We start from the raw sequence: 14379 nt of genomic DNA on the forward strand, positions 1-14379 counted from the left end.
ATTCTGTGTTTTTCTGTCAATATGGGGTGCTGTGTGTACATTAATGAGGAAAAAAATGAACTTAAATGATTTTAGCATATGGCTGCAATATAACAAAGAGTGAAAAATTTAAGGGGGTCTGAATACTTTCTGTACCCATTGTATGAATGAGTAACAGCACTTATAAGTACTACTCTTACCAGCTTGAATTCCTCATGTCAAAGACAGAAAAGCCATGACCCTGAGTTATTGTCCAAAAAGTCTCAAAACTGAGGAGTCTTTTTATTAAAACATGCACGTGTGCCTCTGCATATACAGGAGCTAGCTTATCTATCTGACAATCAGCTGAGTGCTATCACTGGTCGATGCCCATGTGCTGTTTGGCGTCATACCTGAGTGAAATGGGCCCCACCGTCTCACATGGTCACATGGAGATTTGAAGGTTGTAAAGTTTTATTTGGAGATCATCGCTGCTTTAAGACATGTGCAGGGCAGCTGTTGTCCAAGAAGGCTGACAAACACCAGGTGATTCCCATCATATTACACAGAAGAGGTTACTTTTTGTACTAGTTTTTATTACAGTATTCATATTCTCTACTGTGTGTAAAGTCTTAACTTTTCTCTGAAAATGTAGCTTCTATTCCTCTTTTAAAAAAATCACAACCTATACTATAAAGAGTTTGCTTAATCGTGGTGTTCTTTTACAAACATTTCACATTTATCAGTGAGTGTTCAGGTTTAAAGATGTTCCTGAGGCTGAAAATGACTTCAGAGAGCTGCTTATGGAATACATTTTCTATAATGGGCCCAATTAAAATCTATAGCAATGAAAAAATGGTTTTGTACAGCAGGATGTTTTTAAGATTAATGTTCGATGCGCGTTCTTTAACATAATCAGATACATTCACATACTTGTGACATATCCTATGATGCCAACACAAGAAAATACTTTTTAGACAGTGCTCAGATCAGATGATGCAGTGTGTGTGACTCATTATGTCGCCTTCACTCTGCTTTTAGCCACATCTAAAAGCAACAGTTTGCTGGACGACCTGGGCAGCTTTATGAGTCTCTCCAGGCAGAGGCTGCCAAATGTGAATACTGGTCCTAATGTTTTGAATTACATTTATATTGTACGTGTTTGTTGAGGCTATATAGTAATAAGTATTATTTGTGTGTTTGTGGTGTTTGACTTACTTTCCAAGTTATAGCATGTGAATTTAGGCTCATTCCTGGTCACAATGTTGCAGGGACATAGTTGCCGAACAGTGACAGATAAAGGAAAACCCAACATAAAATGTCTCTGTAAGGTGCTGGGTCACCACACGCCACCAGAACAGCTTCAGTGCGCCTTGGCATTGACTCTCCAAGTCTCTGAACTCTACTGGAGGGAAGGACACGATTCTTCCAAAAAATGTTTCCTCATGCTGTTTTTGATGATGGCGATGGAGACGATGTCTAACACATCACCACAAAATCTCCCATATATATGTAGGTGTTCAACTGGGTTGAGATCTGGTGATGATGAAAGCCACAAGCTTATGATTCACATCATTTTCAACCTCATTAAACCATTCAGTGACCCCTTGTGCCCTGTGGATGGGGGCACTGTTGTCCTGGGAAACGCTGCTCATGTATGCAGGTTTTTAATTTGTCATCATCTGTATCTACTATATATTATCGGTTATATCAAGATTACCTTTTCTCAAAAATGCTTAGACTTCCCCTCTAAAATAAGAGCACAGCTGTGGTATGAGAGGCCGGTGCATTCTTGACAGGAGTGAACATAAACAGGCATCTTTGTTAAGAACAGCCTGCCAAAGGTTAAATATTATCTCTCAATCACATTTGGTTTACATCAGAGTTTAGAGAAAGACCATCAAAGGAGAACATGTGCTACAAATGACCTTCTCCAGGGCCTTTCCTCGTTTGAAGTTATTGCTTCTGACAATCAGACATTAGGCTCCAAAGGCCAGTTCCAAGAAACAGGTTTATGGAGATAGCTAAAGATTAAAAGTCCTGAAAAGACCCAACATGAACCGATGTAAAATCAGTTCATGTCACAGATTTAAAGGAGTTCCGTTTTTTTTCTTGAAAACAACCACAAGTTGCACACGACAGGGAACCTTATTTATTAGAGGTAACTTGATTTTGTTTTTCCTCAGAGTAGTTCATAAAGCCTTGCTTCTGAGGTTCACAGTCCATGTTAGAGAAAACTATTAAAGAAAACTGGAAAGAATTTTGCTTGATATCTCACAAACCATATAAAACTGACCAGACTAGGTTACAGTATGATATTAATTCAGTTTGGAGGAATTAACTTTGAGCCAAACATACACTGAAACACCATGGACTTCCATTATTTTGTCTTAGCTTCGTGATAGTGATATTTTAAACAAAACTACATCAAGCGTAGAGAATCATTTCTTCAGTCACCCAGAGCCGCTGTGAATAAATGATTCTCTGAAGAAATACTTGAAGTGTTGATGTAGTTTTGTACATTTGATGAGTTCTGGGAATTTCCCTTTTACACCAAACACATTAAATTGTGGTATGTCATAAGAAAAGTTGTTCAAAATCAAGTTGGCAGAGTCCTCACCAGCGAGCAGCCATACCCGCCTATCCTTGAGCACCACACAGGGGTGAATGTCGGGTCAAATAGCTTCAACTTCACTATTTACACTTCTCTGCCCTCATTTTCCCTCTGTCTTCTTGGCACCGTATCAAGTCCCTTGCACCACATTCCTCTGCTAAAAAGGACAGGCTAACTTCACTCCTCAAAACCTGGTTTCAAAGGACAGATGAGAGCAATCTGGTGATTGACTAACTCAGCACTTGAGGTCTGTGGTTCCTTCAAACACTGTTACATGAGTAGTTGTGAAAATAAATACTACAGCGCAAGTCAAACAGCGTAGCGATTTGTGTTACAAAATCTCTGCATGAAATCCCAAAAACAAGGAAAAGAAAGTCTGTGTTGGCTAAGTTTGCTGTTTTAAATTTGCTTCACTACTCATTCCAATATTTCAAAAGTGAAGAAGACAAGAATTCACATTTATTATACATCATAAATCAATCTGAACATAATACAAAAGAAAACTGTACAAATGTTTGATCAAACTAGTTAGTGAAGAAGAACTTGCCACAACTATCTGTCTAGTATATAAAAGATCAAGGTAACTCATTTTTACAGTTTGTCTGCAGGAACTGCAGTTGTGTGTCAAAGCCCCACATGTGTGATGCTCTTCAATCCATTGGTTGCTCCTGCCTTCCTTTGAACTCATCAACTCTTGCCTGGACCAAAATAAAAGAAAAAAGAAGTTAGAGGTGGGGTGTGGCGAGTGTTAATTTAATCAGTGCCACATGACTTGAACAGAATCCCTGCTGCAGCCGCTGTTTGGAAGTTCAGACTCTGCCAAGCTTTTACCAAGTGGAGTTTTACATGACTACAATAAAACAGGTTGCACCAAACAAACCAACAGGTTTTGACATATGTATCAGTGGTTATTAAATATTTACAGTCACTAACTGTCAGGTGTATCTACCAACTGAGTAAACTAACATTAGCTAGCAAACATATGACCCATTTAGAGTGATATGGAGAACAGCTGGCCTATCTGAGCTGAGACGGAACAAATTCATATATGTTGTTTAATAATGAGTTCAATCTTTTTAATTAATTTCATAAAAGTTAACATCAAATTATAAAACATTTGGCAATAATATTTGACGAAATTGTTAAAAAATGACAACTAGGTTAGGATAATTTGATGTTTACCACTCACTAGAAACTGTATGAACACTACTAACTCTGAATAACTTTGTGACTAATTTATGAAGAACTGGCACAACCCAGTCAAAAACCCTTCAGCAAAGCCGATGTCACCAACACAGGAGGATTAACGGACCATCCTCCTTGTTCAATGCCACACTGCTAAGCACCAGAAAGTGTGAGCCTGTGAATCATCAGTAAACAGGCTAAGTTTTGGTGGGGTGAGAATAATCTTAAAGCTAAGACACACTTATGCACATACAGTAACTTATTTACTCATATACTGATTCAAAGTAGGCCATTTATACTACTGAACAACAATATCAGACCACTGCTGGTCATTTTTCCTCAGTAAACAGATCAGTTTACCAAATGAAGGATCAGCAGTAACACGCATGTTTACCTGAAAGGTGTTGAGAACATGTTGACAAACGTCATTGAGCTCATTCAGGCCTCTGCGCAGCGGCTCTGTGGCTGGAATTTCCCCTTTAAAAAAACAAACACAGAACAGACCTCTAGAGGAAACCACTGCTGGTAATAGTATTAACAAAAACAACCATGAATGTCTCTTGTGCTGTCTGAGCCAGTACTGTCAGGTGACAGAGCGAAACCAAGCAGGAGAGAAATACTGTCAGGGGCCCATGTCATTTGCAACAAGGGATTGTTTATTCTCACTCATTCTGACAGGTTTCACTAATTAAAACAGTAAGTGGCAAATTTGCAACCAATACATAAGAGTCATGTGGGACTCACAAATGTATCAGCAATGTGCGAGTGACAATCAGGAAACACAGTAAGCATTTGAAATATGCCTGTAAGCAATGCTCATAAACAACGTTGTAAAACAACACAGGTCCAATCAAACAAGTAAACATTACTTGAGCATGAGTGTCTTGCCATGTTTACCTAACTGATTTAGCAAAAATGTGATGCTGAAACAAAAACTGACATGGAGGAATGAACCCACTTATTTTCACTCTGGTGAAGGTGAAGAAAGATTCTCCAGGCACCATTAAAAAGATTTCAACATCAAAAACAAGTTGTTTTCTCAGTCTTGCAGAGTCCTTTCATGTGATGGGGATGCTGTTATCTGCTGATACTTTGTGTAAATCAGACAGATTATTGATTGATTGACTGACTGACTGACTGACTGACTGAAGCAAGGCAAGTGGTTATAGTTCTCTGTGGACAAGAACAAGAGGGGATGTATGTGCACCGTGCTACTGAAAGTCTGTCACAGGTCTTGTGTGGCTGAGTGGACAAAATGAACACACCAGACTCCAATCAACATGTTTACTCTGCAAGACTGCCAGAAAATGTTTACTCTCTAGCTGTCCTACACATGCATGCACATACAGTGGATATAAAAAGCCTACACACCCCTGTTAAAATGCCAGGTTTCTGTGATGTAAAAAAACAAGACCAAGATAAATAATTCCAGAACTTTAGCCACCTTTAATGTGACCTATAACTTGTACAACTCAATTGAAAAACAAACTGAAATCTTTTTTTCAGTGGGAAGTAAAAATAAAAAACTAAAATAATGTGGTTGCATTAGTGTGCACACCCTTAAACTAATATTTTGTTGAAGCACCTTTTTATCTTATTACAGCACTCAGTCTTTTTGGGTATGAGTTTATCAGCAATGCACATCTTGACTCTGCAATATTTGCCCACTCTTCTTTGCAAAAACGCTCCAAATCTGTCAGATTGCGAGGGCATCTCCTATGCACAGCCCTCTTCAGATCACCCCACAGATGTTCAATCGGATTCAAGTCCGGGCTCTGGCTGGGCCATTCTAAGACTTTTATCTTGTTCTGGTTAAGCCATTCCTTTGTTGATTTGGATGTATGCTTGGGGTCGTTGTCGTGCTGAAAGATGAAGTTCCTCTTCATCTTCAGCTTTCTAGCAGAAGCCTGAAGGTTTTGTGCCAATATTGACTGGTATGTGGAACTGTTCATAATTCCCTCCACCTTGACTAAGGCCCCAGTTCCAGCTGAAGAAAAACAACCCCAAAGCATGATGCTGCCACCACCATGCTTCACTGTGGGTATGGTGTTCTTTTGGTGATGTGCAGTGTTGTTTTTGCGCCAAACATACCTTTTGGAATTATGGCCAAAAAGTTCAACCTTGGTTTCATCAGACCATAACACCTTTTCCCACATGCCTTTGGGAGACTTCAAATGTGTGTTTGCAAAATGTAACCGGGCATGGATATTTTTCTTTGTAAGAAAAGGCTTCCGTCTTGCCACTCTACCCCAAAGCCCAGACAAATGAAGAATACGGGAGATTGTCGTCACATGTACTACACAACCAGTACTTGCCAGGAATTCCTGCAGCTCCTTTAATGTTGCTGTAGGCCTCTTGGCAGCCTCCCTGACCAGTTTTCTCCTTGTCTTTTCATCAATTTTGGAGGGACGTCCAGCTCTTGGTAATGTCACTGTTGCACCATATTTTCTCCACTTGATGATGACTGACTTCACTGTGTTCCATGGTATATCTAATGCCTTGGAAATTCTTTTGTACCCTTCTCCTGACTGATACCTTTTAACAATGAGATCCCTCTGATGCTTTGGAAGTTCTCTGCAGGCCATGGCTTTTGCTGTAGGATGCGACTAGGAAAATGTCAGGAATAGCCTACTGGAACAGCTGAACTTTATATGGGGTTAATCAGAGGCACTTTAATTGATGGCAGGTGTACTGACTCCTATTTAACATGAGTTTGAATGTGACTGCTTAATTCTGACAACAGTCACAGCCCCACAGTAAGAGGGTGTGCACACTAATGCAACCACATTATTTTAGTTTTTTATTTTTACTTCCCACTGAAAAACAGATTTCAGTTTGTTTTCAATTGAGTTGTACAAGTTATAGGTCACATTAAAGGTGGCTAAAGTTCTGCATTAACTTGGTCTTGTTTTTTTACATCACAGAAACCTGGCATTTTAACAGGGGTGTGTAGACTTTTTATATCCACTGTATAAACAAGCCAAGTTTGTACCAGGGAAAAAACAAAGATGAAGTGATGGGGGTTCTTACCTCGTGTCTGAATGCGAAAGTTGATCTTACTCTCTGACGGATGGGTGATGGTGTAGCCACAAAACTCCACATCCACACTGATGGAAAACAAGAAAGTGAAAGTGAGATTTGTGTTTATCAATGATTTACTTCAAATGGGTCGAGGAGTGTTGTGTGATTACAAATTCTCCACTATCACCACATCCCAGGTGACCAAGGCCATGTTCTCCAAATGAGGCCTTCGTAATTCATGCTAACATACTGATTTCAGGTTAAAATAAACTTGTTAATTTTATCCAGCTAATTTTATTCTCGGACTGGGGGTTAATTTGGTAATCCTAGATTCCTGATGTTAAACAAGAGTAGACAGCTGAAACCACAATTGGCAGTTGTTTGATTGGCTGAGTTTTGATCATATGATCACAGGTACATGAGGTTGGCATGTTAGGAGCATTCTAAATACACACTGCTGTGATAGATTCTTCTAGATAACTCATCTGTTATCAGTTATTTTGTCCTACAACATGCACTGTCATGTTTCCACTGTTGACACACCTTAAGTACTGTTAAATATGATACTTCCAGTGGATGTGCTTAGACCATGGGTGATATTTTTGTTGCATGACTGCTGATGTTCTTACCCTGAGGTTTCTCCTGAACAGCAGCTTCAAATTCATAAGAAATTTTCAGCAAAGCAAGTACATGCAGGCTACAAAAAAACAACTCACTTCTTCATGATCATATATCTGAGGGAGTTGCCCAGTGTATGGTCTTCATCATGCATCACAAATGTCACACAGCCCTCATCAGCTCCCTCGGCCTGGATCTAAAACAGAAGAATTTATTAAGAAGTGACATTCAACTGTAAACAGAAACACTGTCCAACTCCTTCTTTGGAGAACAGTGAGTGGGAGAATCAGTCAAATTGAAATAGAACTATTATGCACTGCCAATACATTCAATATTCATCATCTCTTAGATGATAAGCACTGACAAGCAGCTGAACATACTGAACAACCTGTTTAGAAACTGAAGGAATACTTTGTCAGTTTATATATTGCCCCCTAGTGGAGAAACTCTGAGTCAGCTATGCACTGAGAAGGAAGCAGTAGATAGAGTGGTTCACCACGTCAAAGACAACGTAGCGTATACAACATCACTCATTATGTGTTCACAACAAAGGTTACAGTAACGACAATAGCCTTTGGTGTAGTTTGGGTATCACATAATTTCCAGGTGAAATAACAAATATTTCACTGCTAGCCTCTGTAGCTAGCCACGTGAGATTCGCAATGTGGTCGAAATGCTAAAATTAGCTTATTTGGTTTAATAGTTTAACAATGGTAAAACCCAGTGACTGTATACAACATCAACCTAAACTAATTTCACTTCTTACCGTTTCCAGCACGGGTCTCTTTTCGCCTTCTCCAGCCATGCTTTACGTTTCAACTCCGTCCATCAATACAAATATAGTAATGTTTGAGCCCTACTTTTTGTCTGACAGGCATGAAAAAGGGTAAAACGGAGTTCCATTTTGCCTCTAAAGGCCTTTCATTTTTGGTCTTGTCTATGTATAAACATTTAACAGTAACAAACACAGGCAAGGGGAGTGATTATACCAGTAAAGTATAAAAAATATCAATAAATTTAGTCACTAGGCCAGACTTTTTAAAGTTTGTATGTGGGTACAACCTGGGCCACTTGTGTGAAAGAAGGTTTATGGGCTCCTGCTGCCAGAATAGTGCGCAAGCCGCCTGTAAGACTATAATGAGGGTTTATAACAACGCACTAATCCAGACTGTAGAGCATAGATATGCTGTAGTTACAGTCCGCCATATTGCAGCGGGGTTATATCCAGTTTAAATAGAAAATGCATTGACTTTGGGTGTCATAACGAAAAATAAAAAACAAACAAAAAATCAAGCAACAAATAACAATAAACAAGTGAGAAATTATCTTAAAATGTTATTCTTATGCTGACTGTGTTGTTGAATTTGATATAGCAGAACAAGTAGTCATTCTTGTAAGATAACATATAAACAGCTGAAACTACATATAAGTTATATTTCATATATCTGTGGATCATAGATACCAGTGTATGCCACATCCGGCTTGAGTTGTTTCATTGTCATATTTTAGCAGGTTCTGCCCACTTCAGATAGCAGAGATTTTTGTAAATACCCTATTTACTATGTTACTACTATGAATAAATTACTTTAGATGTAATTAAAACTAAATAGTGAAGATTGAGAAACATTCACTTAAATCTTTTAAATTTAGTTTTTATAAAAATGTGTTTTTATTACCGAAGTCTGTATTTATCTTTAACATTATTAGCAAACTTATACCAAGTCATACATTTTACAATGCAATAATATTATGCTTAGAAACGAATTACGATGGATAAGTTAATCTTAAATATTATATTATAGAAATAGTCTATTATTGTTGTCATCTACAAAAAAATGGCTAAAATGTTTTGGTATGAAAATTTCTCTTTCTATTTTAACCAAAAAGCTTTTATCATAAATACATTTCTGGGTTTCATAATAAATTAAAATGCTAAAATGTTGTAAAGCCAGCAAGGTATGATTTTTTTTTTATTATGGCTATGCCTCGTCTTCATAGACGAACATTAAAGGTACACTTCCACGCACCAACATTGCGGCAGCGTTACAGCAAGACGTTTGTTGTAATAACGTGACGTAACTATGTACGAAAAATGACGACTACACAAGAGAAATGTGGGAAATGTAGTTCACAAAGCAGGGCATTAGAATTGAGTTCGTAGGATAAGGAATATAATAAGAACTACATTAACAAAAAATCCGTTTCTGGTCAGAAGGTCTGAGTGATTTGTAAAGCAAAAGTCCCTTGAAAGGTATTAGCTAGCTTGCTAGCAGCTGAAACCTCTTCATATGTTGAGCAACTTTGAACAGCGCTGACACATCGAGGTATTTGATTCACTATTATTACTCTATATAACTGCTATTTGTGGTAGCTCCGTAACTAGAAATGATACGTCAAACAGCCAATTTTCTACCTAACGCCGACGTGTACATTAGACAACAACAACAACATTCTTAGCTTGCTAGTTAGCCTGTGGTTATACAGTCAGCTAATCTGGCTTTCGTTTTCCTTTCTCGTGACATCCGCATCTTGGGTCCAGCTAAGGAATATCTTATCGGTCACTACTAACACTGTTGGTCAGTCTTAGTTACAGAAATGGTCAGATAGAATTTCCTCAATTTCAATTTCCTTTTATCTGTGACGTAACATTGCTGTCAAATGTTTCACCAGAATAATTTTGTGTTAAGCAATCTCCTGCTTCCCCAGTACTTCCTGCTCTTCTGTGGTACTGACTTTCACTGTTACTTTTGTGTTGTCAGCGAGTATTTGCGCTGAAACCCCAGCTGTTGCCATGGCAATCCTGTTTGCTGTGGTGGCTCGTGGAACCACCATTCTGGCCAAACATGCATGGTGTGGTGGGAACTTCTTGGAAGTGACTGAACAGATTTTAGCCAAAATCCCCTCAGAGAATAACAAATTGACCTACAGCCACGGCAGGTAAGTCTTACACACATCCATACACAGACAGCAGTAACCAACCTGTAGGCTGTGGCTGCAGCTGACTTCATTTTTCCTCATTTGACAGTTTATATCCTGTTGGTTTGGACCAAGACTGGTGTCAGATAAATAACATTGCTGTTATGAAAAAAGCAACACTTAAGTGGCAAATTTACCAGAGTGCTGAATACAAATCTTAGGGTGGACCCACCCCCATTGGTTCCCGGTGGTTTCTTCAAGTAAATATAAACTTTCATTGGCAACAATTCTCAGCAGTGATGGTGGACACAAAAGACAGGCTATACTTGTCATGAAGTTCAGGCAGTAAAAGTTATGTGCGTAGAAAGTGTGTTATTGTGATTCTTCTAACACTCCAGATTCTCCAATTAGCCCTCTGCAAAATCATGTGATATTATTTACAGCCATATAGACCATGTTGCTTACTTGCAAGCCACAAGTACTTTAAGATCCACTTGGGTATTGCAGTTGATTATTTCTAACAGATGTTGATGTAATGTGTTCCTCCAACACCACTGAACTCCAAAGCAATACCTGGAAAAGCCAAATGTGTGCATTCACATGGGCATCTTTCCAATTAAATGACTATAGAAACTGGCAAGTAATATAGTTATTTCTGCACATAAACAGACTGTTGTTAACTTACCAATCAATGGAGTGGTAAAACCAACAGGATCAAGTTTGTCTGCATTCTCAGATCCAGTGTACACTGTTGTAGGCTAGCAAACTTTAGTTTGCTGCAAGCTTAGAGCTTACAAAAATTACACTTCAGGAAATCACTACCTGAAACAATAAAATGGATCACATATTAAAAAGTCAGCTAACAATATGTCCTTACTCAAAAAGAGAGCAGAACACAGTGTCATTTAGATTTATAAGTCATTTGCTACTCTATACTTTTAGTTAATGTTTAATATTCTTATCTCTGCCAAGGAGGTTATGTTTTTACTGGGGTTTGGTGGTTTGTTCACAGCTTAACTCAAAAAGTAATGAAAGGATTTTGATGAAATACTTTGGAGAGATAGGGTATGCCCACAGAACAGTCTGTTTTTGGTGGTGGTCTGGATCATCATCTGGATCCAGTAATCTTTTAAAGGATTCATTACTGTTGTGAGAAAGGGCTAATTTCAATATTTTGGCTTCTAAAGCCATGCAACTTGCTCTGAATGCCTGGACAAAAACTGCTAGACAACATCCACATAAGATCTCCCACACACCAAAGTGTGTGGTTTGATGCAAGGCATCTCCTGCTAAGCAGAATCATTGTCACATGAGGCTGAGATTGCACAGGGATCAAAATCACACTCACAAAATGATTAATCGTCCAGCCCCAATGAAGGTCAAACGATCATGGGAGTATTGCTTTTAGGTGGAATAGCGTTATGGGGACACTGAGCTGCCTTGGTGGAGGTTTGCCTTCTTTGAGTGCTGTCTAGTTTAGGGAATGTGATGTACTCTTAACAAATTAAAACATGACTCTGTGCTAATGTTGACAACTTTTGTCTTTCAGCTATCTCTTCCATTACATCTGCCATGACAGAATAATATACCTTTGTATTACTGATGATGTAAGTATGTAAATTGCTCAGATATGTGTCTGTTTCTTTAGGGTTTTGGATAATAGTCCAACTGTAAATGTTCAAGTGTCTCTTGAAATGGTTTTGAGAGTAATGTTCCTCTGTTGTTTGATGTGCCTCTCATTATCCAGGATGGGGCTGTTTTAATTTTGATGGGTGCTACTTTAAAGTAATACATCTGACTTTGAATGAGAGCTCAACAATTTATGCATATATTTTTCATTTTACTAAATCTTTAAATTAGTGTGTTTTTATAATTGATGTGCTGTGGCCACTTCACTTTTTGCACACTTTAGTTTTTATCACATTTAATTTTAAATTGATGCAATTGCCATTTTTACCCATCAAATTACACTCAATGACCCATAATGAAAAGTTAAAAACGTTTTTAGAAACTGATTAAAAATCGGAAATTTGAAAATCTGTCCTTTAATTGTTTTCAGAGCCATTGCCATGACACTCCAAACTGCAGTCTTTTTGTTTTAATTTGCCTTGAGATGTGGCTAGAACTTGACTGGAGTCCACCAGTGACAAACAGAACCAACTGGTCATAGTTTAGTATAGTTCACACCTACATGTGTACAACATCCTACAGTTCACACTACATGCCAGGACAAAAACATGAGACACCGCTCATCGCCTGCTAATACGACCCCTATGGTGAAGCATGGTGGAAGCAGCATCATGCGGTGGGGGGGCTTCTCAGCACCAGGGACAGGGAGACTGGTCAAAACTGAAGGAAGGATGAATGCAGTCAAATACAGAGAGGTCCTTGAAGAAAACCTGCTCCAAGCTGCAGCAGCCTGAGACTGTGGTGATGGATCACCTCTCAGCGCAATGACCTGAAGCATAGAGTCAAGACAACACTGGAGCAGCTCCCTGACTGTCCTTGAGTGGTCCAGCTAATGTACAGACCTAAACCCCATAGAACACCTGTGGAGAAACCTGAATGATGACAGCTCACAGACATAGTCTGGAGCTTGAGAGAATCTGCCACGAAGAATGGGATAAACTGCCAAAATTGAGTTGTGTAGAGACTTACAAAGAAGACTGGAAGCTATCATTTCTGCCAGAACAGCTTCTACAAAGTCCTGAGTTAAAGGTCTAAATACCTTTGTAAATTAGAGTTTGGTTTTAAATTTTTTTTATACATTTGTAAACATTTTTTAAACCTTTTTCACTTTATACTCAATAACCCATAATGACAGTGAGGCAAAAATATCACTTTTATCCATTTAAAGGTCAATATACAACACAGAGAAGTGTGTGAAAACTGAAGTACTCTGAATACTTTCTGAACCTAGTGTATATTAAACTCTCATTTGCTACAGGACTTTGAGAGGTCACGTGCATTCAGCTTTCTCAGTGAGATCAAGAAGCGGTTCCAGACCACATATGGGTCACGAGCACAAACAGCCCTGCCCTACGCCATGAACAGTGAGTTCTCATCAACACTGGCTGCGCAGATGGTGAGTATGACAGGAATACCGAGACACATTTTCTTGTGAGGGATCTGTGACTGCTTTTATCTACTTTGGTCTTCCGTAAAAAAACATATACAATTAGATCTCCTTTTCATGTCCTTATTTCTTATTGTAGAAACACCACTCAGACCCACGCGGATCAGATCGTCTCACCGAGACTCAGATGCAGGTCGATGACCTAAAGGGCATTATGGTCCGCAACATAGGTGAGCCACTCATCTGTCTCCTCATATAGTGATGCCTAATACACCTCTTATTGATGTAGAGCTAGAAGTAAAATATTCACAGAATTACCAGTGTGATCATTTAATTGAAGCAGATAAGGCTTGCTATGTGTGACCAATATTTTTTAATCTTTAAATGGATGGATGTTGTGGTTTCATCAGTGACCTCATTTGGCAGTGAAGGACTGTTGTTTGTTGGTCATTATACCTAAAGCAAATGTTCTAACCAAAAAAACCAAACATTATTTATTATATACATTTCTTATGAAAACTGGAGGATCACTGTCTCAGATGATAGTCTCATTTAAACCACAATTTGATATGAATACTATTACTACGTGTATCCCCAATTAACTCTGGCTCCCTGTGTGTGTGTGTGTGTGTGTGTGTGTGTGTGTGTGTGTGTGTGTTTTAAACTTTTTATTTTTCTACAGACTTGGTAGCTCAAAGAGGAGAGAAGCTGGAACTGCTGATTGACAAGACAGAAAATCTGGTTGATTCAGTGAGTTCAAAGACCATGCTACTTTTAATGCTACTTTTTTGATGCATTATGTTTAGCATTGACATTATTTTCTGTCTGTGCTCCTCTAGTCGGTCACATTTAAGACGACGAGTCGTAACCTTGCACGAGCCATGTGTATGAAGAACCTCAAGCTGACTATTGTTATTGTGCTGGTATGCCTGGTGAGTACGGACAGTAATGGTGATTGGTAAGATGGTTATTAGCTGGATACAGCATAAAT

General features: G+C 38.7%; 2 protein-coding genes across 3 annotated transcripts in view; one reads left to right on the forward strand and one right to left on the reverse strand.

The window, feature by feature from the left end:
• Nucleotides 1-2172: 2172 nt before the first annotated feature.
• Nucleotides 2173-8388, reverse strand: polr1d (RNA polymerase I and III subunit D). Its single transcript, XM_020595361.1, has 5 exons — nucleotides 8163-8388; nucleotides 7495-7592; nucleotides 6788-6864; nucleotides 4152-4234; nucleotides 2173-3270 (listed from the first exon to the last, which is right to left on the reverse strand). The coding sequence occupies exons 1-5, from the start codon at nucleotides 8199-8201 to the stop codon at nucleotides 3223-3225; spliced, it is 345 nt and encodes a 114-aa protein (XP_020451017.1). The 5' UTR covers nucleotides 8202-8388; the 3' UTR covers nucleotides 2173-3222.
• An 861-nt stretch (nucleotides 8389-9249) lies between these two features.
• sybl1 (synaptobrevin-like 1) overlaps nucleotides 9250-14379 on the forward strand; it is a 6748-nt gene continuing 1618 nt past the window's right edge. The window contains exons 1-7 of one of the 2 annotated variants that reach the window (XM_020595578.1): nucleotides 9250-9720; nucleotides 10156-10333; nucleotides 11862-11919; nucleotides 13260-13397; nucleotides 13528-13618; nucleotides 14071-14138; nucleotides 14228-14320. In XM_020595578.1, coding sequence (XP_020451234.1) covers nucleotides 10188-10333; nucleotides 11862-11919; nucleotides 13260-13397; nucleotides 13528-13618; nucleotides 14071-14138; nucleotides 14228-14320 — 594 coding nt within the window. In that variant the 5' untranslated portion in view covers nucleotides 9250-9720; nucleotides 10156-10187. Of the gene's footprint in view, nucleotides 9721-9743; nucleotides 9973-10155; nucleotides 10334-11861; nucleotides 11920-13259; nucleotides 13398-13527; nucleotides 13619-14070; nucleotides 14139-14227; nucleotides 14321-14379 lie in introns of those variants that run through there. The other variant, XM_020595579.1, reaches the window with a different exon arrangement.

Source organism: Monopterus albus, unplaced genomic scaffold (genome assembly GCF_001952655.1).
Source record: "Monopterus albus unplaced genomic scaffold, M_albus_1.0 scaffold27.1, whole genome shotgun sequence".
Taxonomy (NCBI): Eukaryota; Metazoa; Chordata; class Actinopteri; order Synbranchiformes; family Synbranchidae; genus Monopterus; species Monopterus albus.

Bases quoted from the DNA above. Each gene is read 5' to 3' on its own strand.
- polr1d (XM_020595361.1), bottom strand. From the start codon at position 8,201: ATGGCTGGAGAAGGCGAAAAGAGACCCGTGCTGGAAACG. The intron at 7,593-8,162 runs GTAAGAAGTGAA...CTTCTGTTTTAG, and splicing joins AGAGACCCGTGCTGGAAACG to ATCCAGGCCGAGGGAGCTGA. The intron at 6,865-7,494 runs GTGAGTTGTTTT...GTTTTCCATCAG, and splicing joins AGATATATGATCATGAAGAA to TGTGGATGTGGAGTTTTGTG.